The 23,824-nt window shown below is 44.1% G+C and overlaps 1 protein-coding gene across 5 annotated transcripts in view; it reads left to right on the top strand.

Moving 5' to 3' along the window:
* LOC137380173 (inter-alpha-trypsin inhibitor heavy chain H3-like) overlaps positions 1–23,824 on the top strand; it is a 199,673-nt gene that overhangs the window by 119,286 nt on the left and 56,563 nt on the right. For all 5 annotated transcript variants that reach the window (XM_068051927.1, XM_068051928.1, XM_068051926.1 and 2 more), the window contains 6 exons: positions 996–1,164; positions 4,390–4,515; positions 5,630–5,811; positions 13,770–13,955; positions 21,433–21,572; positions 21,915–22,072. In XM_068051927.1, the coding sequence (XP_067908028.1) occupies positions 996–1,164; positions 4,390–4,515; positions 5,630–5,811; positions 13,770–13,955; positions 21,433–21,572; positions 21,915–22,072 (961 nt within the window). The remainder of the gene's footprint in view (positions 1–995; positions 1,165–4,389; positions 4,516–5,629; positions 5,812–13,769; positions 13,956–21,432; positions 21,573–21,914; positions 22,073–23,824) is intronic.

The raw sequence follows: 23,824 nt of genomic DNA, 5'->3' as shown, positions 1-23,824 counted from the left end.
CCCTCCCTCTGTGGGGACCCACCTTCATTCAGTGCCTCTGCACAGCAGCAGATGGAGATGGGCATATCAGTGCGTGGAGGGTTAGTCTGTCTGACCCACCTCAATGGCACTTTGCTTTGGTTCTTCGGTGCATTGCTCCAGCAGTAAGGAAACACTATTGTTATCAAGCATGCCATTCGGTGATTTATTATCATTTAATGCCAGAAACACTGACTATTTCAGTCCAGCATGTGAATTTCCACTCATAGACAAGAGGGCACTGATGCATCCTTGCTTTGGATCAATAGGATATAATGGATGCATCTTCACTCTAACCTAACAAAGACCACAAAAGAATGTATGCAGATGTCTTACTGGATTAAATCCAAACCAGAACATGTTGTACTCCTCATTCTTAATAATGTTAATATTGCAATATTTGGCTTATAAATTTATTGAACAGGTCAGCAGTCCCATTGAAGAATTGGCCACTCTCGCCTGCAAGAATGTCAGACACAAAGCATAGATGGCCCTATATTAGAAGAGATCCGGTTAGGGGCAAAGTTGAATTTTGTTGGTTATCTTCCTCCCCACTTTCTCCCACACTTCCCCTCCCACACCCTTCCTAGATGACATGCAGACAAATGTTCATCTAACAAACATTTTGTTCATTTTATGAACATGGCTTCATCTATTTAGTATTAATCTCTTGCAGATGTTGCTGTAACACAGTTAAGTTATACACTCCTACTTCAGATTTAAGGAGCAAATAACATGAACAATTCCTACAGTTCTGCAGCAGGCTCCATAAAAATACTTCAGTGCAAGTTAATTTCAAATTATTTAGGCAAAATGCATCCTCTTATTCATTGTGCGTTCAGCTGTGATTCATAGGGGCCATTTTCACGGCATCGCAACATGTGATAAAAATGGCCTGTTGTGAGCTATAATTAATGTGATTGTTAAAGTCGGTGCCCTTAACTTACATTTTCAGACTGATGTTTTGTCCCTTCCAGACAAATGAAGCTCTTCTAAAAATTTTAGATGATATGGACACAAACGATCATTTTGCAATTATTATCTTTGATCATTCTTTTGAAACATGGAGCAATTCCATATTTCAAGCAACTCTGGACAATGTGGTGAAAGCAAAATCATTTGTGCGAACCATTTCAGCCCGAGGAGGTAAAGATTACTGATGTTGTCAATAAAAAATGAGAACTTATTGTACTATACTTTTCAAAAATAGTTAAAGGAGAAGGTAAATACAGGGGAACACTTATTCTTCGAAGTATATCCCCAATATTGTTCTGCAAGAGAATTAGACTCTTATTTATTTCTATTTTATATAGTATTTTTCACATCCTCAGGATGTATCAAAGCACTTCTTGGCCAATGAATTACTTTTGAAGTGTAGTCACTGGTATTATGTAGCTAAATGCAGTAGACAATTTGTGCACAGCAAGGTCCCATGAACAGCAATGAGGTAAATGACCAGTTTTTGGTGCTGTTGGTTGAAGGAAAAATGTTGACCAGGACTCTGAGAGAACACCCTGCTCTTTATAAAGTGCCATAGAATCTTTTATGTGCAGCAGAACAGGCAGATAGGGCTTAGGTTTAATTTCTATCTGAAGGACAGCACTTCTGCCAATGCAGCACTCCTCTTGTGGGAGAATCTAGAATGAGAGGTCACTGTTTAAAAATAAGGGGTCGCTCATTTAAGACAGAGATGAAAAGAAATTGTTTCTCTCAGAGACTCGCAAGTCTTTGGAACTCTCTTCCTCAAAAGGCAATGGAAGCAGAGTCTTTGAATATTTTTGAGGCAGAGGTAGATAGATTCTTGATCAGCAAGGCGGTGAAAGGGGCCAAGTGGCCTACTCCAAATTGATATGTTCAGTACTGCACTGAAATATCAGTCTATATTGTGTGCTCAAGTTCTAGGGTGGGGCTTGAACACACAACATTCTGACTCAGGCAAGGTTACTACTACTGAGCCAAGCTGATAGGATTTTGGAATGTATTGTCCGTGCTTTTCTTTAAAGAAGACTACCACCTGGAAACTTGTTGGTGCCACGCCTGTTTCACAGACATGAAAAAGGCACCTAATCATCCAATATGGTGTGTAGCTCGCATGTTTTAATCCTGCGCTGGAAATGTGGGTCAGGAATCTCTGTAGGCATCTAGGCAGCTCTGAAAACACTTGTAATACCCTTTTGTGAAATTGGTCTGAACTCACAATTGACTCACTACACTCATCAACTAGTGGTCCCAATAGACAGCATGGACCATTCCACAGAGATATTTAATGAGCTCATCCATTATACAGGGTCTTTATGGGTTTTTCCTTCTAAGATGCGGGTTAACTTGTAGGCTTTTTCCCCCCTATTTTCTGACTTCTCCAACTGATTTCTTAATTCTCCTAAGAAGTTTTTGCTGGTGCTGCAGTGCTTTTATCTGTTTTCAAAACAGTTTCACAACGGTCCTGAGTGACCTGGCACATCCGCTTTTGAGGCTAGAGGATCAAGGGGAGCAGGCAAGAAACAGGGGTGACCAGAAGAGGGAGAGGGAGGTGGAGGGTACGGCGCAGGAGGCCATACCTGCAGCTGGTCTTCAGGGAGCACTTCTCCAGCTTAACTTTGCTGAGGAGCAATGTGTCAGACACTTTGCTTCACAAAGCAGACTATGACCAAGCTAAAACACCTGCTACAGCCACAACTCGAGCCTCGAACCAAAGCATGGGCAGCATTGCCTGTTAATGTCAAGATCACCGTGGCCCTTAGCTTCTAGGCAAAAGGCAGTGTCCAGGCTGCAGCAGGTGATATCAGTGTCATTTCCCAGTCTGCTGTTCACCATTGTCTAGAGGAGATTACTGGAGCTCTCTAGGTATGGTGGACGAGCTACATCTCTTTCCCAATGCATAGAGCAAAGTATAACAAGAGAATACCAGTCTAAACCCATATTGCAGTCTTCCCTGGAGTGCAAGATGCCATAGAATGCATCTCTATTGCCTTGGATGTCCCCATCATCAGCCTAGCATCCTTATGAATGGAAAGGGACTCCGCTTCCTCAATGTCTAGCTGTTTTTTGCCCATAGCCAGCACATCATGCAGGATTTTGCCCACTTTCCTAGCAGTAATCATGATTCATTCTTCCTGTTGCAGTTCTCTCTGCCACCTTTATTCCAAACAGGCCATCAGGTCATAAGCCGGCTACCGGGCTATCACCTTCAGACATGTAGGACATTTTGGATGGCTGTGGTGGGTGGCCCTGGTAGAGGTGTGTCTGAATTTTCAGCGCCTGAAATGAAAGCGACGGACAAGAGTTAGCTTTAAGTGTCAAGGGCGGGCTGAATTAGAAATGGCTGAAACTTGTCACGTAGAGTGTGTATGGCGAAATGGAAGCGAAAAGACAAAAAGTGGATAAGGTGTGAAGAAAGCCTGCACGACATCTCCTTCAATGCCACCACTCATCATGGCCATGTTTGTATGACTCTCCCACTGCCCACAATGGTCAGTATGTTTCTTCCACAAAGTACAGGATAAGGAGGCAGGCTCAGCCTTCTCCAATTGCAGCCTTTTGTCACAAACTGTGTGCTACTTTCATCTGCAAGAAAGAATGACATGTTATAATTGCATTCTTGTGAGATGTTTAGACTCTGTCTATCATGGTCATATAGTTCGTATTTGTGCGTAAAATGTGAGGTCTGGGATAGTGAAGATTGCAGTACTGATGAGATTAGGAAGTGCAGAGAGAAGGCGGTGGACTGAAGTGTGCTGCAGTGATTTTGGGAGAGTTTAAGGAAGCGAGGAAAGGAGTTTTGTCAGTAGCAAGGCTGCAGGTGGTGTAAGTGTGGGACAAGAGTTGTTGAGGTGATAGGAATGATTCTTACCTTGCAAACTCTGGTGAGGTCATTGAACTTCACTGTCGCAGCTATGTCCTCAGAACTAAGCTCCTGGCATTAACTTTCTCAGCAATCTCTTCCCACTGGTAGTGCTGGTGTTTCCTGCAATGATTCCTGCCCCAAACAGGATCTGTCTCCTCCTATCGGAAATCTGGACCAAGGCCTCCAATGCTGCATTAGAGAATTTGATTGCTGTCTCTGGAACTCGGGCTGTCTCTAGCAGAGTTGTTTTTGGCCAGTCTGCTGTCTGCTGGTGGATCAGGGCACCAGCAACATGACCTGATTGGGCGGATTCTACGGCTTTGGATGTGGACTCACTTATGGCCCACTTTTCTGGAATTTTGTTCCAGTGAACATTTTTTGATTTTTAATAACAGATAGTCAACTGATGCTTTAACATCATAAATTTAGTTGCCGAACCTACATTTTGGTGGTGTCGCACAACCAGGTAAATTTGTACCCAGATTGCAAAATTTCAAAAGACAAGGTGATATTTCTTTTTGTTACAGGAACAAATATAAATGATCCTATGCTGGAAGCAGTAAGACGCCTGGACAAGGCCCATCAAGAAAAGGAACTGCCTGAAAGAAGTGTCTCTATGATTATTTTGTTAACTGATGGTGATCCAAATGAAGGTTAGTGAAAATAAATGCCTTCTATTTCTGTCTTGTGAATTGTCTTGTGGATTGTCCATGTTATAAATTTGGGACTGCATTAGAAATCTCCCCGGGTCCACTTCCTTAAGTAGTCTGAGTTGATTCCCACTGCCCTTAATCTATTAGTGCAGAACCGGGACACGGGACTGTAACAATGGCCCCTTATGATCAAAATTGGATTTCTGTAACTGAAAAGAAACAACTTGTATTCATTCAGCACCTTTCATGGCCTCAGAGCTTCCCAATGTGCTTTCCAGATAGTTAATTATTTTTGAAGTATATTCGCTGTTGTAATGGAGGAAATGCAGAGACAGGTTCCACAAACAGCAGTGTGGTCATGGCCATATAATCTGTTTTTTGTGATGTTGGTTGACAGACAAATAGGACACTGTTGCAAACTCCCATGCTCTTCTTCAAAATAATGCTATGGGATCTTTTATGTCCACCTGAGAGGGCTTAATTTCTTATCCAAAAAATGGAACTTCTGACAGTGCAGTATTCCTTCAGTACTACACTGTCAGTGTAAATTGTGTGTTCAAGTCTCTGAAATGGGACTTGAACATGCAAACCTCTGACTTAGAGATAGGAGAGCTACCATTGAACTGACACCTTACACATGTGTGTTCCTTCCATTTCTCCAAAGGCAGACCAAGTTAATACTGATTGAGGCAAAGTTTGGCTTGAATCGTAAGCTGCTTTATACTATGATAGGTAAATCATACAGAATAATGATTGATGAGATTGGCTTGATACAATTTCTCTAATATCTATTTGTGCATTATTACAAAAGAATTCAGCTGTCCAATAGAAACTAAACTATTTCTGTAGTATATGTTACATGCAATGCCTGTATCAGTAATAAAAGTACAGTAATATATGACTTAGTCAATCTACCAATGGAACCTAAACTAATGTGAATGTGGCCTCAAGTTAAACGTTCTACCCTTCCTGATAGAGCTGACCATCAAGTCTGTGAAAAAAGACATGATTGCTTATTTATTTTGTCTTGGGTTTGTACAATGTCCCACCTAAGAACTGAGATGATTAAATGAATGGTTCCAAGATAAATTATATTTGTTTATTTTTATTACAGGGGAATCAAATCCAACAAAAATCCAGCAAAATGTTAAAAATGCCATAAATGGCAGGTATAACGTGTACTGCCTTGGGTTTGGTTATGATGTTAAGTACAGTTTTCTGGAGAAAATGGCACTGGATAACAATGGTATAGCACGGCGAATTTATGAGGATTCCGATGCTCCTTTACAGCTCCAGGTAAAATGATTATCAAATGTTGACAGATATTGCTTCACTTACTTTGGTCCAGATACGTCCCACTGCTGCCCTAACTTCACTGTAAATGCAGCAGAAACCCTGTTGACGCTGGTGAACTGGATTACAACAACACTTCTGATAAAGTTATAGTGGCGGAGTGGGATCATCTCTGAGGAAATTCCCAGCATTTCGCTCACCTCTGCCTCTGAGTCATTTTTGTCCTGAGTGGCATTAAATGGAATCATAGCTGATAACTTGCCCCTTGTAAGTCTGCTGCTAACTTGCAGTAAAACAGACAGAAATGCTACAATCTTAGTTCCATTTGAGGTGTTGCAGATGGCCTGAAGGGAGGGTTGTGGCCGACAATCTGTTGCTCATTACACTGCTGAGGGAGTCAGCTTTATATTGGGCATGATTCTTTACCAAGACATGAAGAATTGATGATCAGTAAACCTGCCACAAATCACTGGACTTGGACATCTAGAACATGAAGGTGGCTGTACAATATAAGTTGTCTTAGAGAGGTCATGCTACCACATTGAAGGCAGGTGTCTGCATCTACTTGATCAGAAATTTCTGTGGGAATGACAGTAACTAAAAGGCACTACTTGGAGGCTGAGTATGGGGTCACATGCTCTCATATCCAGGGCCTGTTGCTATGGAGATTCAGCTCCAGAATGCTAAGTAGTTGTTGAACCTCTGCATTTTCAACTGGTCGCTGTTTAATGGGATATGGTCTGTGATTGTAGCGTTGTCAGGAAAGTTGGAAAAATACTTGCATATGTTGTGTTGAATCATGCTGCTTTTCATGCCATTTTTGTGTAGTTCATGATATCTAGGGCCAGATTTTCAAATCGGGGCCAGGAACCTGACACCCGGATGAATTCCGGGTCCCTACCCTGCGCCTCAACTGCGTCACTCTCCCGATATTCTTTTATTATTTTTTTTATTTAGAGATACAGCACTGAAACAGGCCCTTCGGCCCACTGAGTCTGTGCCGACCATCATCCACCCATTTATACTAATCCGACACTAATCCCATATTCCTACCACATCCCCACTTTCCCTATATTCCCCTACCACCTACCTATACTAGGGACAATTTATAATGGCCAATTTACCGATCAACCTGCAAGTCTTTGGCTGTGGGAGGAAACCGGAGCACCCGGAGGAAACCCACACGGTCACAGGGAGAACTTGCAAACTCCACACAGGCAGTACCCAGAATTGAACCCGGGTCGCTGGAGCAGTGAGGCTGCGGTGCTAACCACTGCGCCACTGTGCCGCCCTAAATATTTTAAAATATAAATTCCCTAAATGGGCAGGAGGAGAGCTCAGCACCTAATTGGCGATGGCGGCATCGGTGCCCAATTAGTGGCGCCGAGTGTCTCCAGGAGGTGGGAGCCGCCTGCTTCACGGCAAAGGCAGGTGGCAGCAATGTTGGAGGCTGCCACTGCCTTAATGAAGACAGCAGGCAGCTCCTCGCAGGACCAGCAGCATTGCCGAAGAGAGCAGACAGCTCCTCACAGGACCAGCAGCATTGCCGAAGACAGCAGGCAGCTCCTCACGGGACCAGCTGTCGTGCCGAAGAGAGCAGGCAGCTCCTCACAGGACCAGCAGCATTGCCGAAGACAGCAGGCAGCTCCTCACGGGACCAGCTGTCGTGCCGAAGACAGCAGGCAGCTCCTCACGGGACCAGCTGTCATGCCGAAGAGAGCAGGCAGCTCCTCACAGGACCAGCTGCATTGCCGAAGACAGCAGGCAGCTCCTCACAGGACCAGCTGTCGTGCCGAAGAGAGCAGGCAGCTCCTCACAGGACCAGCAGCCTTGCCGAAGAGAGCAGGCAGCTCCTCACAGGACCAGCAGCATTGCCGAAGACAGCAGACAGCTCCTCACAGGACCAGCAGCATTGCCGAAGACAGAAGGCAGCTCCTCACAGGACCAGCAGCATTGCCGAAGACAGCAGGCAGCTCCTCACATGACCAGCAGCCTTGCCGAAGAGAGCAGGCAGCTCCTCACATGACCAGCAGCCTTGCCGAAGAGAGCAGGCAGCTCCTCACAGGACCAGCAGCATTGCCGAAGACAGCAGGCAGCTCCTCACGGGACCAGCTGTCGTGCCGAAGAGAGCAGGCAGCTCCTCACAGGACCAGCCGCATTGCCAAAGACAGCAGGCAGCTCCTCACAGGACCAGCCGCATTGCCGAAGACAGCAGACAGCTCCTCACAGGACCAGCAGCATTGCCGAAGACGGCAGGCAGCTCCTCACATGACCAGCAGCCTTGCCGAAGAGAGCAGGCAGCTCCTCACAGGACCAGCAGCATTGCCGAAGAGAGCAGGCAGCTCCTCACAGGACCAGCAACATTGCCGAAGACAGCAGGCAGCTCCTCACAGGACCAGCAGCATTGCCGAAGACAGCAGGCAGCTCCTCACAGGACCAGCCACATTGCCGAAGACAGCAGGCAGCTCCTCACAGGACCAGCCGCATTGCCGAACACAGCAGACAGCTCCTCACAGGACCAGCAGCATTGCCGAAGAGAGCAGACAGCTCCTCACAGGACCAGCAGCATTGCCGAAGACAGCAGGCAGCTCCTCACGGGACCAGCAGCATTGCCGAAGAGAGCAGGCAGCTCCTCACAGGACCAGCAGCATTGCCGAAGAGAGCAGGCAGCTCCTCACAGGACCAGCAACATTGCCGATGAGAGCAGGCAGCTCCTCACAGGACCAGCAGCATTGCCGAAGACAGCAGGCAGCTCCTCACAGGACCAGCAACATTGCCGAAGACAGTAGGCAGCTCCTCACAGGACCAGCAACATTGCCGAAGACAGCAGGCAGCTCCTCACGGGAACAGCAGCATTGCCGAAGAGAGCAGGCAGCTCCTCACAGGACCAGCAGCATTGCCGAAGAGAGCAGACAGCTCTTCACAGGACCAGCAACATTGCCGAAGAGAGCAGGCAGCTCCTCACGGGACCAGCAGCATTGCCGAAGAGAGCAGACAGCTCCTCACAGGACCAGCAACATTGCCGAAGAGAGCAGACAGCTCCTCACAGGACCAGCAACATTGCCGAAGAGAGCAGACAGCTCCTCACAGGACCAGCAACATTGCCGAAGAGAGCAGGCAGCTCCTCAGAGGACCAGCAGCATTGCCGAAGAGAGCAGACAGCTCCTCACAGGACCAGCAACATTGCCGAAGAGAGCAGACAGCTCCTCACAGGACCAGCAACATTGCCGAAGAGAGCAGGCAGCTCCTCACAGGACCAGCAGCATTGCCGAAGAGAGCAGGCAGTTCCTCACAGGACCAGCAACATTGCCGAAGAGAGCAGGCAGCTCCTCACAGGACCTGCAGCATTGCCGAAGACAGCAGGCAGCTCCTCACAGGAACAGCAACATTGCCGAAGACAGCAGGCAGCTCCTCACAGGACCAGCCGCATTGCCGAACACAGCAGACAGCTCCTCACAGGACCAGCAACATTGCCGAAGACAGCAGACAGCTCCTCACAGGACCAGCTGCATTGCCGAAGAGAGCAGGCAGCTCCTTACAGGACCAGCCGCATTGCCGAACACAGCAGACAGCTCCTCACAGGACCAGCCGCATTGCCGAAGAGAGCAGACAGCTCCTCACAGGACCAGCAGCATTGCCGAAGACAGCAGGCAGCTCCTCACAGGACCAGCTGCATTGCCGAAGAGAGCAGGCAGCTCCTCACAGGACCAGCAGCCTTGCCGAAGAGAGCAGGCAACTCCTCACAGGACCAGCTGCATTGCCGAAGAGAGCAGGCAGCTCCTCACAGGACCAGCAGCCTTGCCGAAGTGAGCAGGCAGCTCCTCACAGGACCAGCAGCCTTGCCGAAGACAGTAGGCAGCTCCTCACAGGACCAGCAGCCTTGCCGAAGACAGCAGGCAGCTCCTCACAGGACCAGCAGCATTGCCGAAGAGAGCAGGCAGCTCCTCACAGGACCAGCAGCATTGCCGAAGAGAGCAGGCAGCTCCTCACAGGACCAGCAGCCTTGCCGAAGACAGCAGGCAGCTCCTCACAGGACCAGCAGCATTGCCGAAGACAGCAGGCAGCTCCTCACAGGACCAGCAGCATTGCCGAAGAGAGCAGGCAGCTCCTCACAGGACCAGCAGCCTTGCCGAAGACAGCAGGCAGCTCCTCACAGGACCAGCAGCATTGCCGAAGACAGCAGGCAGCTCCTCACAGGACCAGCAGCATTGCCGAAGAGAGCAGGCAGCTCCTCACAGGACCAGCAGCATTGCCGAAGAGAGCAGGCAGCTCCTCACAGGACCAGCAGCCTTGCCGAAGATAGCAGGCAGCTCCTCACAGGACCAGCAGCATTGCCGAAGAGAGCAGGCAGCTCCTCACAGGACCAGCAGCCTTGCCGAAGATAGCAGGCAGCTCCTCACAGTACCAACAGCATTGTCGCGGATGAAAGGGGCCATGCAGGAAAAATGAAGGTCCAATACTGGCACTGGCGCAAGAAGGTCCATTAAAAAGCAGTTTTAAGACAAAGACAAATAAACCTTATTTGGCTCCGCAGCAAACCCAACAGCTGTGCACTAATGTATATCAGTCTGCTCAGGTTCGCCAAAATAAAGTTTCAAAATCCCACTCTGCACCAGACAGGCCCCTTAAAGAGCTGAAAGGGCTGTTAATTGGCAGCAAGCGGGTTTCCCATTCCCAACCCCCGCTAGCCCTTTGAAAATTACAAACTGTTCCGGAGACATTGGGATTCCTGTATAATTGTTAGCGCATATAACACCACAGAACAGGAAAGTGAAGAACAGGGCAGCAGCTGCATGTGAACACCACCACCTGCAAGTTCCCCTCCAAGTCACACACCATCCTGATTTGGAGATATATCGCTGTTCCTTTATTGTTGTTGGTTCAAAATCCTGGAATTCCCTTCCTAACAGACCTCCAGGACCGCGATTTTCAAAATCACCCCATGATCCTTTGACAATGCAGTCCCTGTCTTCTGCCTGGCATGGGCTCAAACGTATACTTGTCACTTCCTTGGTAACTTACTGTTGACTACATGCACAAAGATGTTTTGGCTATCTCCTACTCATTTACCTGGTTGATGCTCCCCCACTTTCTGTGTATTCTGGCGTCATGTGGTGCTCTAAACGTCTGAGCTGCTCTACTGCCATCTGCTGTTTTCTTGTTACCCAACCTGGCCATGTTTGGTTCACCATTGCTCGCTCCATTGTGGCCCCTATGATCCTCTCCACCACTTGCCCTGTGATCTCCTGCATAGTCTACTCTCCAAAGTTGGCTCTATGGTTGATTAAAATGTTTTCAACTTCCCTTTCCCTGAGAATTGGTAAAAGATTTGTGGAAGAAAATTGTCCTTTCATTGATCTAAGTCTACTTGTGAGAAGTCATTTCCAATCCTCTTGGCCCAGTAAGTTCAAGAGGCTGAATCCAAAAATAAAAGAAATATGTACACAAATAGAAAACATCCAGTCTGATGAGTTAAATGCTGGAAAATGAGAATTCACTGCTCGGGGCTTTTTATAAATTCGTTCTTGGGATGTGAGTGTCGCTGGCAAGGCCAGCATTTATTGCCCATCCCTGATTGCCCTTGAGAAGGTGGTGCTGATCTGCTTTCTTGAACTGCTATAGTCCATGTGGTGCTGTTAGGAAGGGAATTCCAGGATTTTGAACCAACAACAATGAAGGAACAGCAATATATCTCCAAGTCAGGATGGTGTGTGACTTGGAGGGGAACTTGCAGGTGGTGGTGTTCACATGCATCTGCTCCCCTGTTCTTCACTTTCCTATTCTGTGGTGTTATATGTGCTAACAATTATACATTCCTTTACTAACTGTGGGGAAAGAAGATAGAGAGACTGAAGCCAATTACACACTCTGAGACATTCATCATATTTAACTGTTCTGCTGTTGCCTTCTAATACCTGTTCTTCAAAAACATTCAGGCATTACATACCAAGGAAGTTGTGAGTGGTCAAATGAGGTGTCAATTACCTAATACAGTGACAAAAAGTGCTCGAGTTGGTCAGCTGAAGTATTTATCATCACTTTGTCACGGTGGTGGTACTATGATTTTTGGAGTGATTAACCCAGGACTTCTTCAAAATGATTCCCCTGTGGACAGCGTAAATGTACTGATTGAATGCTGGGCTTTTGTGGGAGCCCCTTGGGATTCAGGTGACCCTGAATTTCTTTTGTGCTGACTCAGCCAAGTGTAGCACTTCTATGGCTGGCTGATTCTGCACACTTTCTGGAATATCTGCAGTCTTTTGAGTATTCTTCATTGAATAATACCCCAGGAGCTTTTACAGCCACCTAAACAGACAGATCGGGCTTCAGTTTTACATTTCAGCTGAAAGATGAAGCCCAGCCCCCAACCACCATGCCCTGTGAAATGCAAGACCCTGTCAGTGCTGTGCTGAAATGTAACTCTAGATGAGGTGCTTAAGCCAGGAATGGGCTTCAACCAAAACCTTCTGTCCCCAATTAGATCCCAGCGGTGTACCCAGTCTGGCCTGAAATGGCCAGACAATTGGCACTAACGGGCTATAAGGCGCTGCTGGGTGGGTCACCACTTCTGTTGCTCACCTGTCTCTGGCAAAATCGGCTGGAGGTGAGACGGGTTGAGTGGCAATGATGTGTCATTCTCAAAAATTTCTCCACCACCCAGCACCAAAGCTGCCTTCTCACTGCTGGTAAGATTCCACCCTAGGAGAAGATTAGACTAAATTGCATTTCTTCTTCTTCATCATCTCTGCAACAGTGCTTAATGGTTAGCAAAGATTCCCTGAATATACAATCAGGCTAATTTTCCAATTTGGTGTTTCTGACAAGAGTGGATTCCATATGATTTTCTGCCCATTAAAATTAATGCTGGAAAGTTACAAACCATACACCTGTCATGCGCCCCTCATGATTGATGATTCCTGCTGGGAATGTGGCATTTGTCTTTTTGACCTGGACTTTGAACCAAACTTCTCCTATGCTACTTTAAAAATGGTGTAACAACGTCCAGGATTTCTCTTCCTTGTCTTAACATTTTCTCTTGTCCTTCTTGTTGTGTTTTCTCAGCCATAAATACAAAGCGACAAAAGAGATTCAACCATTGGCAACCATTCAGAGCATATAGCAAAATAAACAAACAATGCAAAATTTCATGTATAAAGAACACTTGTTCCACACTATACCATTAGGTTATGTAAGAATAATTTGCTGTGTAAATTCTTTTATAACATTTCAGTATGACAGCAGTCTCACTTATAAGTTGCAGCTTGTATTTGTGCCCTGCTCCAGTATGGCCAGACGTGATCAGCATTCAAAGAGCTGTAGGGTTGTAAGAATGCTTTGATTGGGACAGCAGTCATAGAATAACAGTGTTATGAGGAAAGATTTTGTGACATGCGTACTTGGGCCAGTTACTTGAGATAAGAAGCCATTGGGTAGTCTTACCTTGGCAGCTTACTCTAGGTCTGCCATCTTCTTTCAAATTTAGAACCAGGGCCTCTGGGTTTCGTAGCAGTTTTCATCCTGTCAACTATTATTTGACAAGCATGTGGTACCACTTTTTGTTGTGGGGGTTGCCTTTCTGTGCCAAAAACAGCAGTCTCCTTTTCATCACTGATGGCAGCATTAATCTCAATGCTGCTTCAGTAAATTGAGAAGCCTCCATTGTCCAGGAACTGCAGCTCACAGACCCTTCCCTTATGTGGCAGGCAAGAACACAGATATTTGGCTGTTGTGGTACTTTAAATGAACATCAGCCATGAACACTCCCTTAGCAAGCCAACTGTACAATTGAGAGCTAAAACTGAGTAGAAAAAACATACAGTCCTCAATATCAGGAGTAACTGGTCCTGCGAGAGCATTCCGACCTCAGTTTGTGCTTCAATAGGAGTTTCCAGGCTAAAGACTCATCAATATTACAATTATTTAGAAAGTACGTCAAACGCTTTATTTTTCCTTTTTCACAGGGTTTTTATGATGAAGTGGCGAATCCCTTACTTTTGGATATTGAATTGCAATATCCAGAAAATGTCATTTCAGAATTAACTCAGGCCAGTTTTAGACAGTATTACGATGGGTCTGAAATTGTCGTGGCTGGAAAGATTTCAGACAATAACCTGGATTCACTCATAGCAGAGGTCTTTGCTCAAACTGTAAGTACTATCTTATCAGTTATTCCAATTCATTTATTTACATTTTGGATGAAATCATAGAATACAGTATTACAGTGCAGTGGGAAGTTTATTTATTTATTTTTTTATTTATTTAGAGATACAGCACTGAAACAGGCCCTTCGGCCCACCGAGTCTGTGCCGGCCAACAACCACCCATTTATACTAACCCTTCACTACCCCCATATTTTTCTACCACATCCCCACCATTCTCCTACCACCTACCTACACTAGGGGCAATTTATAATGGCCAATTTACCTATCAACCTGCAAGTCTTTTGGAGGTGGGAGGAAACCGGAGCACCCGGCGGAAACCCACGCAGACACAGGGAGAACTTGCAAACTCCGCACAGGCAGTACCCAGAATCGAACCCGGGTCGCTGGAGCTGTGAGGCTGCGGTGCTAACCACTGCGCCGCTGTGTCGCTATCTGCTTAATCCCATTTCCCTCCCCTTTTCTCATACCTTTCCAAAAGTGTTCTTGCAATTAATTATCTACATCCTTTTTAAATGATATTATAATGAATTCTGCTTTCACCATCTTTTTAGGGAGTTGTAAACTTTTCCCAACAACCACCGTAACAAAAAAAATTCCTAGAATCAGGAATGATACAGCACTGAAAGTCATGTCTACGACAATTCTTTGAAAGATCTAGTGAATTAGTCTCACTCCCTTTCTCTTACCTCATAGCCCAGAAAATTTTTCTTTTTCAAGTATTTATCCAATTCCCTTTTTGAAAGTTATTATCGAATCTGCTTTCACCTCCCTTTCAGGCAGTGGATTCCAGATCATAACAACTCGGTGCGCAAAAATGTTTCCAATACTTTGGCTCTCGTTCTCTTTTCACTGGCCTTAAATCTGTGTCCTCTGGTCACCGACCCTTCGGCCACTCGCAACAATTTCTCTTTATTTACCCTATTGAAACCCTTCAACATTTTGAACACCTCTATCAAATCTTCTCTTAACCTTCTCTGCTCTGACAATAACTCTAGTCTATCCACGTAACTGAAGTCTTTCATCCCTGATATCATTCTAGTAAAGCTCCTCTACATCCTGTGTAAGACCTTGACATCCTTCCTAATATGTGGTGCCCAGAATTTGTCACAGTACTCCAGCTGAGGCCTAACTAGTGTTTTATAAAGGTTTTATATAACTTTGTTGCTTTTCTGTGCCTCTACTAATAAAGTCAAGAATGCTTTTTTAACAGCCTTCTCACTTGTCCTGCCACCTTCAAAGACTTGTGCACGTATAACCCCAGGTCTCATTTAGTTTATTGTGCCTCTCCTTATTCTTCTTACTAAAATGAATCACTTCACACTTCTGTGCATGAACTTTAATGTGCAATCTGTCTTCCCATTTCACCAGTCTATGTCCTTCTGAAATCTATTACTATCCTTCTCACTGTTCATTACATTTCTGAATTTCATGTCATACTCAGACTTTAAAATTATGCCCTGTATACCGAAGTCAAAGTCATTAATGCATATCAAAAAGAGCAGTGATCTCAGCACTAATGCCTGGGACACACCTCTGCATATTTCCCTCCAGTCTTATAAACATCCGTTCACCATTACTCCTTGCTTTCTATCCATTAGCCAATTACGTATCCAGACAGCCACTGCCCCTTTAATTCCATGGGCTTCAATTTTGCTAACATGTCAAATATGTGGTACTTTATCAAACGCTTGCTGAAAGTCCATTAACGCAACACCAATCGCACTACCCTCATCCACCCTCTCCATTGCTTCATAGAAGAACTCAATCAAGTTAGTCAAACAGGTTTTACCTTTAACAAATCCATGTTGGCTTTCATTTATGGACTGGGCATTTTGCTTGAAGAAATAATAACAGGTGGACAAAAAGGCTAATGGAGGGGCAGCCAAGAACAGAAAAAAGAAGGGGAGACCGAGAAGAAGATGGGAAGATGACATAATATCATACCTAGGAACCACATGGGCGAGAACAGCAAGGGATAGGGGATAAATGGAAAAGGCATGAGGAGGGTTACATCCTACAGTGGATGAACACAGCCTAAGTGAATGAATGGATGATGATTTTGCCAAGTGCCAAATAGTTTTGTGCTGGATTACTGTGTCTAAAACTTTCCCCTACTGACGTTAGGCTGATTTGTCTCTAATTGCTGGGTTTATTCCCCCTCCCTTTTTTGAACAGGGATGTAACAGTTGAAATCCTCCAGTCCTCTGGCACCACTCCCACATCTAAGGAGGATTGGAATACTGGGACAGAATTTCCACTATTTCCATGTTTTGTCTCTCAACAACTTAAGATGCATCCCATCCAAACTGGGTGAATGTTCTACTTTGAGCACCTCCTCTTTAATTTTATCCTATCCAATGTCTCTACTAATTCTAATTTTACTCTGACATTGGCAGCATCCTTTTCTTCAGTGAAGTCAGTTGCAAAGTACTCATTTAGTACGTCAACCATACCCTCAGCCTCCACAAGAAGATCTTTTTGGTCCCTAATTAGCCCCACCCTTCCCTTGTCTAGTCTTACTATTTATATGTTTATAGCATACTTTTGGGTTTCCTTTTATGTTACATCTTAATCTGTTCTAATATGCGCTCTTTGTCCCTTATTTCCTTTTTCAGTTCTTTGCTGTATTTTCATATTCAGCTTGGTTTCTACTGAATTAGGAACCCAACATTTATCATAATCTTCCTTTTTCCATTTCATTTTAAACTCTAAATCTTTAGCCTTTCAGGGTGCTCTCACTTTGGATATGCTTCTTTTCCCCACCATGAATATGTGTTTAGTCTGTAACCAAAGTACCCGTTCTTAGAAAGTTCACTAACTGTTTTACCTGCATATCTTTGATTCCAATCCAGGTCCCTCTCCAATTCACTGAAATTAGCTTCCTGCAGTTTGGAACATAGGAACCTAGGAACAGGATTAGGCTATTTAGCCACTCAAGCCAGTTCTGCCATTCATTGGGATCATGGCTGATCTGTGACCTACCTGACTTTGCCCCATATCTCTTAGTACTTTGGATAACGAAAGTCTGTCAATCTTGGGTTTAAAATTTACAATTGATCTAGCATCAATTGCTGTTTGTGGATGAGAGTGCCAAACTTCTACCACCTAGTGTTCCCTAATTTCACTCCTGGCTCTAATTTTTTGACTATGCCCCCTAATCCTAAACTCTCCAGCCAACAGACTATTTTCCCATTTGATTTTTCCTGTCCTTTTCCATTACTACTCTAAACCCAATGATATTATGATCACTGTTTCCCAAATGCTCTCCCACTGAACATGCTCCACTTGCAGTACTTCATTCTCAGAAAGAGATCCAGCACTGCTTCCTTCCTCATTGTGCTGGAAACTTACTTATCAGAAAAGTTCACTTGTACACGTTTTAGGAATTTTTACCTCCTACACTGTCACTTTCCTAGGCTATATTAGGATAATTGAAGTTCCGCATTATTACTACTCTGGACATTTTGCATCTTTCTGCAATTTACCTGAAAATTTGCCCTTTATTTTCTTCCCACTATTTAGTAGCTTATTGTCTACACCTAGCAGAGTAATAGGTCCTCTATAGTTCCTTAATTCTAACCAAATAGCTTCTGTCATTGAATCCTCAAGTGCACCATTCATTTCTAGTGCTGTAGCAACATCTTTGATCAATACCACCCCATTCCTCTCCTTCTTATCCTTTCCCTTCTTTCCCGAATACATTGTAGCCAGAGACCATTCCTCCCTTTGCTTGAGCCAGGTCTCCGTTATTGTCACTATATCATAATTTCATGGAACTATTTGTGCCTGCAGCTCACCACCCTTATTCACCATGATCTGGGTAGTTATGCACATACACTGTAAACCTATCTCAGTCTGCCTCACGTTTCACCTGTCAGATCCCTCCTGTTTCTGAACTACTCTTTATTCACACACCGTTTCTCTCTCCCAGTCCTCTTTGCACCTTGTATCTCCTCTCTAATGCTTCACCCTGGTGTCCTACCCCTGCCAAATTAGTCTAAATTTCTCTTTTTTTTATGATGATATTAAAATTTATGTCATTTAGTTACCGACCCACCGATTAGTGGAAATATTTTTCCTAACTCACCTGATCAAGTCTCTTCATAATTTTGAATGATTCTATCAGATTTCCCATTAACTTCTTTGTTCTAATAAAAGAAGTCCCATGTCTCTACTCTCACCTCATGGCTAAAGCTCCTCATTTGACTGAATGTCATCTGTAACCTCTCCATGGCCTTGACATCCTCCTAAAATAAGACACTCAAAATTGGACACAAAGGCCGGGCTTTTATCCAGGCAACAGGGGTCTCCAGCAAAAGCGCTGCTGAGAACCTCGTAACACCCCTTCTGTGGGAGGCCCGTCAAATCAAGTGCCAATTAGGCACTTAACTGGACAGCGGTGGGCCTTCCATGGGATCAAGGACCCTGGCGACGGACGTCCCACCCTTTGAGAGCTGCCAGCCAATCAGAGACCGGCAGCTCTTTCACTGAGCAGCGCCACCGCAGAGGCAGTGGCTGCTGCCGGTGGAGCACCTACCCAAGGCCAAGGTGCGATGCTGGACCCAGTTGACAGGTAGGTCAGGGCGGGAGGGGTTTCGCGGGGTGGGGGGGGGGGGGTCGCGTGGGAGCAGGGTGTGGAGTGAGTGGTTCTCAGCGGGCCCTGCCCCCTTTCCAATGTCAGGTCCCTTGTTCAGGCACTAAGTGCCTTTTAACAAGGGACCCCGCCCCGCCCCCTCAGAGCCGGCAAGCAGCCCGCACGGTTTTTACAGTTTTTCTTGCCGTGCTTCCCGTGTGACGACAGGTCTGCCCTCCACTCAGTTAATTGTGGCGGAGGCAGGATGAGGCCCCTAATTTGGGCACTAATTGCCCACTTAAGGGCCTCAATTGACGGCAGGGCAGGAAGGCTGTTCACAGGCAGAGGTGTGAAGGTGGCAGAATCCCCTCCCGCCACCATCCCACCCGATTATATGCTCTCCCCACCTCCAAACCCACCACGGGGGAAAGCATAAAATTCCCCCAATATTTTAAATGCAGCCTATCCAAAGTTTAGTATAGATTTCTTTGATTTTGTAGTGTATACTCCTATTTATAAAACCTAGGATCCCACATGCTTTTGTTACAACTTCTTCAACTTGCCCTCCTACTTCTAAAGATTTTTCTATCACTCAGCTCCTCAACTCTTATTAAAATGATATCATTTAATATATGTATCCTTCACTTATACCTCCCAAAATGAATCATCTTGCATTTCTCCATGTTATTTGTCATTTACTATCTACTGACCAGTTTGTGCCCTCCCGAAGACACTTAGTGGGTGACTAAAAGTTTTGGTGATGATGTGAAGCAGAAAATATTGATTCGGCTGGCTTTTCTACACCTGTCCTGATTTTTGCTTGAATTATCTCCACATAGTTCTGTTCAAAGTTATCCATGCTCCCTATTTTTATGTGGATTGCCAATTTTAAAATTACGTCACTGAAATCCAAGTCTAGATTTTAACATAAAGCGGAAAGACAATATTCCCAACACTGACTTCTGAGGAACAGCACTTTTTTAAAGGCCTCCCATCTGAAAAACATCTATTAATCACAACTCTCCATTTTCTGTCCTTTAACCGATTTCCTACCCTTGCTGTCACATTCCCTTTAATAACCTACTTAGTTTTATGGATAAGCTTACAATGTGACATTTCATCAGATGCTTTTTGAAAATCCGTAGATATACATTCCTTTATCAATAAGCTCCATTATTTCCTCAAAAACTAGCACAACTGGCCCTTTATAAATTCAATAAAAGCAAAATACTGCGGATGCTGGAAATCTGAAATAAAAACAAGAAATGCTGGAATCACTCAGCAGGTCTGGCAGCATCTATGAAAAGAGAAGCAGAGTTAACGTTTTGGGTCAGTGATCCTTCTTCGGAACTGACAAATATTAGAAAAATCACAGGTTATAAGCAAGTGAGGTGGGGGTGGGGCAAGAGATGACAAAGGAGGTCTAGATTGGACCAGGCCACATAGCTGACCAAAAGGTCACGGAGCAAAGGCAAACAATATGTTAATGGTGTGTTGAAAGACAAAAGCATTAGTACAGATTAGGTATTAATACACTGAATATTGAACAGCAGCAAGTGCAAAACTGAAAAAAAACAGTGGGTAAGCAAACTGAACAAACTAAGATGAATAAATTCATGTTGGTTGACCTAAATGAACCCATGTCTTTTATGTCATTATTAATTTTATTCCATATAATGGCCTTTAGAATCTTACCCACTATTGACATTAGGCTGATGGGCCAGTGGTTACGCGGTTTACGTTTTTTGAACAGAGTTGTTACATTGGCACTCCTCCAATGCTCTGGTACAACTTTTATACTCCAGTATGTTTAAAAGATCGTGGTTCAGAGCCTCAGGTATTTTCTCTCTGAATTTCCTCAGCATTCTCAGACGCATACCATCTGACTCAGTGTTTTTTCCACTTTATGTTTCACTGAATAGGTACAGGTTTTGCACTATCCCTTTTGTCATCTCTATGTTCTAGATCTGCAATGGAATATTTGATATTGTCACCATTCCTCCCTTTTTTTCCTACTCTCCCACTGGAATAATTTGTAACCAGAAATGTTCAATTTCCAGTCTTTCGCTGGCCTAAGCTATTATATCATACCCCCTCCCCTCCCCCACCCATAGCAGCTTGTGCTTTTGAATTACCAATTTTATTCATAATACCTATTAATACATGTGTAACTTCCCCCACCCAGTCTGTTGGATGTTACTCAGTGTAATCTGTCCTTGAAATGCTCTGTTTCCTTTTATCTTTCCTGCGCTTTGTCTTTTTGTTATTCTTTCTGCTTCCTTGTCATGCTTGTCCCTTTCCCCCTACCATATTAAATTAAATCCTCCCCTTCAGCACTAGTTCCTTTCCCAGTGAAGAAGTTGGATCCAGCAATGTTCAGTTGAAGTTTGTACAGACTACTGACCAGAACATCATCTTAAAGAAAGCATTTGAACATTATACCTTTCACATCCTGAGGATATCTCGTATTGCTTCAAATATTTTTCAAGTGTAGTTACTGTTATTATAGGCAACCATGGCCGCCAATTTGCACGAGGTCCCAAAACCAACAATGAGATCAACCACCAGTTAATTTGTTTCAGTAATGTTGGTTGAGGGATAAATGTTGGCCGAGACTGTTATAAACGTCATATCAACACAAAATTGTAACAAAATATTATCTCTTCACATTATGTATTGCGTAAATCCTATCAGTTTTTGTTCAGATTGATGAAAATAATTCACATGCTTTAATGCCTAACACATTATTGTGAATATGTTACAAATTAACAGTATCTTTAAAAACATAATTAACTGCAAATTGTGAGCATATGTCATAGAACAAAGAACAAATTATTTTCTTGCCCTTTTAACTGCAAGGTTCAGCCTAACTCCTTAATTCTCCAACAGGCTAATGAACACCTGACTCTAAAAGCTGAAGTGAATTTATCAGAAGTCGAAAATGTTACTCAGCAACAGCAATACATTTTTGGTGACTTTACTGAGCGACTGTGGGCTTATTTGACCATACAACAGCTCTTAGAAAAGCGGTAAAGTAGCAAGAGTGTTTTGTCTGTGAAATTGAAATATAAAAATGTAATTTATGTAGAAGCATTGATTACTAGACTTGCACAACTGATCCATTGGCACCTGAAAGATAGGTTAATGTTTTGGTTGTTAACTCTTTGTTACCCTTTATCTTTACTGTCACTGTTGCAAAATAGCTCATAATCATTGTAGTTTAATTATCTGTTTTAATTACTTGTAGACAAAAATCGCATAAACCGTTAAAAATGATTGCAGGAACTTTTGTTTAAATGGCAGCACAGGTATTTATGGCTCTGGATGACAATATGCTAAAAAAATTAATTGTTACCATTTGTTGCATTCAGGATTTCTGCAGAGACAAATGAAAAGAAAAACCTAACGGACAGAATCCTGGAACTTTCACTCAAGTACAGCTTTGTAACACCATTAACGTCGATGGTTGTCACAAAACCAGAGGATAATAATAATGAGACATTTGTGGCTGACAAACCATCAGAAGATGGTAATGTTTAAATAAAATTACCCCTCATTAAGCCTTGATTTTGCAATTGACATCCAGCTTGTATATCAGTCAACACTTTGTGTGTAGGTTTGATTTAAAAAGCTACATTTTTTGCTGTTATGCGGATTTGATTTCTCAATTAATCGTCAGTTAAAGCTCTCTGCAATCCCAAAAATAAAAGTAACTGCATGAAAACTAAAATAAAAGCAAAATACTGCGGATGCTGGAAATCTGAAACAAAAACAAGAAATGCTGGATTCACTCAGCAGGTCTGGCAGCATCTGTGGAAAGAGAAGCAGAGTTAACGTTTCGGGTCAGTGACCCTTCTTCGGAACTGACAAATATTAGAAAAGTCACAGATTATAAACAAGTGAGGTGGGGGTTGGGCAAGAGATAACAAAGGAGAAGGTGCAGATTGGACCAGGCCACATAGCTGACCAAAAGGTCACAGAGCAAAGGCAAACAATATGTTAATGTGTGTTGAAAGACAAAGCATTAGTACAGATTAGGTGTAAATATACTGAATATTGAACATCAGCAAGTGCAAACCTGAAGAAAAACAACCTGAAAAAAACAGTGGGTAAGCAAACTGAACTGATCATCCTCCGCTATTTTCGCCACCTCCAGCGTGATGCCACTACCAGTCGCATCTTCCCCTCCCTTCCCCTGTCAGCATTCCGAAGGGATCGTTCCCTCCGCGACACCCTGGTCCACTCCTCCATTACCCCCACCACCTCGTCCCCGTCCCAGGGCACCTTCCCTTGCAATCGCAGGAGGTGTAATACCTGCCCATTTACCACCTCTCTCCTCACTATCCCAGGCCCCAAACACTCCTTTCAGGTGAAGCAGCGATTTACTTGTACTTCTTTCAATGTAGTATACTGTATTCGCTGCTCACAGTGTGGTCTCCTCTACATTGGGGAGACCAAGCGCAGACTGGGTGACCGCTTTGCGGAACATCTCCGCTCAGTCCGCAAGCAGGACCCTGAGCTTCCGGTTGCTTGCCATTTCAACACTCCCCCCTGCTCTCATGCTCACATCTCTGTCCTGGGATTGCTGCAGTGTTCCAGTGAACATCAACGCAAGCTCGAGGAACAGCATCTCATCTACCGATTAGGCACACTACAGCCTGCCGGACTGAACATTGAGTTCAATAATTTCAGAGCATGACAGCCCCCCATTTTACTTTCATTTTTAGTCATTTTTAGTTATTTTTTCTTCCTTTTTTTTACATTCCTTTTTACATTTTTTACAATCTCTTTTTGCATTTATTTCATTTCATCTTAGTTTGTTCAGTTTGCTTACCCACTGTTTTTTTCAGGTTGTTTTTCTTCAGGTTTGCACTTGCTGATGTTCAATATTCAGTATATTCACACCTAATCTGTACTAATGCTTTGTCTTTCAACACACCATTAACATATTGTTTGCCTTTGCTCCGTGACCTTTTGGTCAGCTATGTGGCCTGGTCCAATCTGCACCTTCTCCTTTGTTATCTCTTGCCCAACCCCCACCTCACTTGTTTATAATCTGTGACTTTTCTAATATTTGTCAGTTCCGAAGAAGGGTCACTGACCCGAAACGTTAACTCTGCTTCTCTTTCCACAGATGCTGCCAGACCTGCTGAGTGAATCCAGCATTTCTTGTTTTTGTTGCATGAAAACTAAGTTCATCTTCAAAAAAAATCAAAAATTAATTTTTACGAATGAGTAATTCTGAACAAATTGAGAAATTTCATATAACAATCAAGAGCAG

This window comes from Heterodontus francisci, chromosome 19 (assembly GCF_036365525.1).
Source record: "Heterodontus francisci isolate sHetFra1 chromosome 19, sHetFra1.hap1, whole genome shotgun sequence".
Classification (NCBI taxonomy): Eukaryota; Metazoa; Chordata; class Chondrichthyes; order Heterodontiformes; family Heterodontidae; genus Heterodontus; species Heterodontus francisci.
This window is presented reverse-complemented; position numbering and strand designations above follow the sequence as displayed.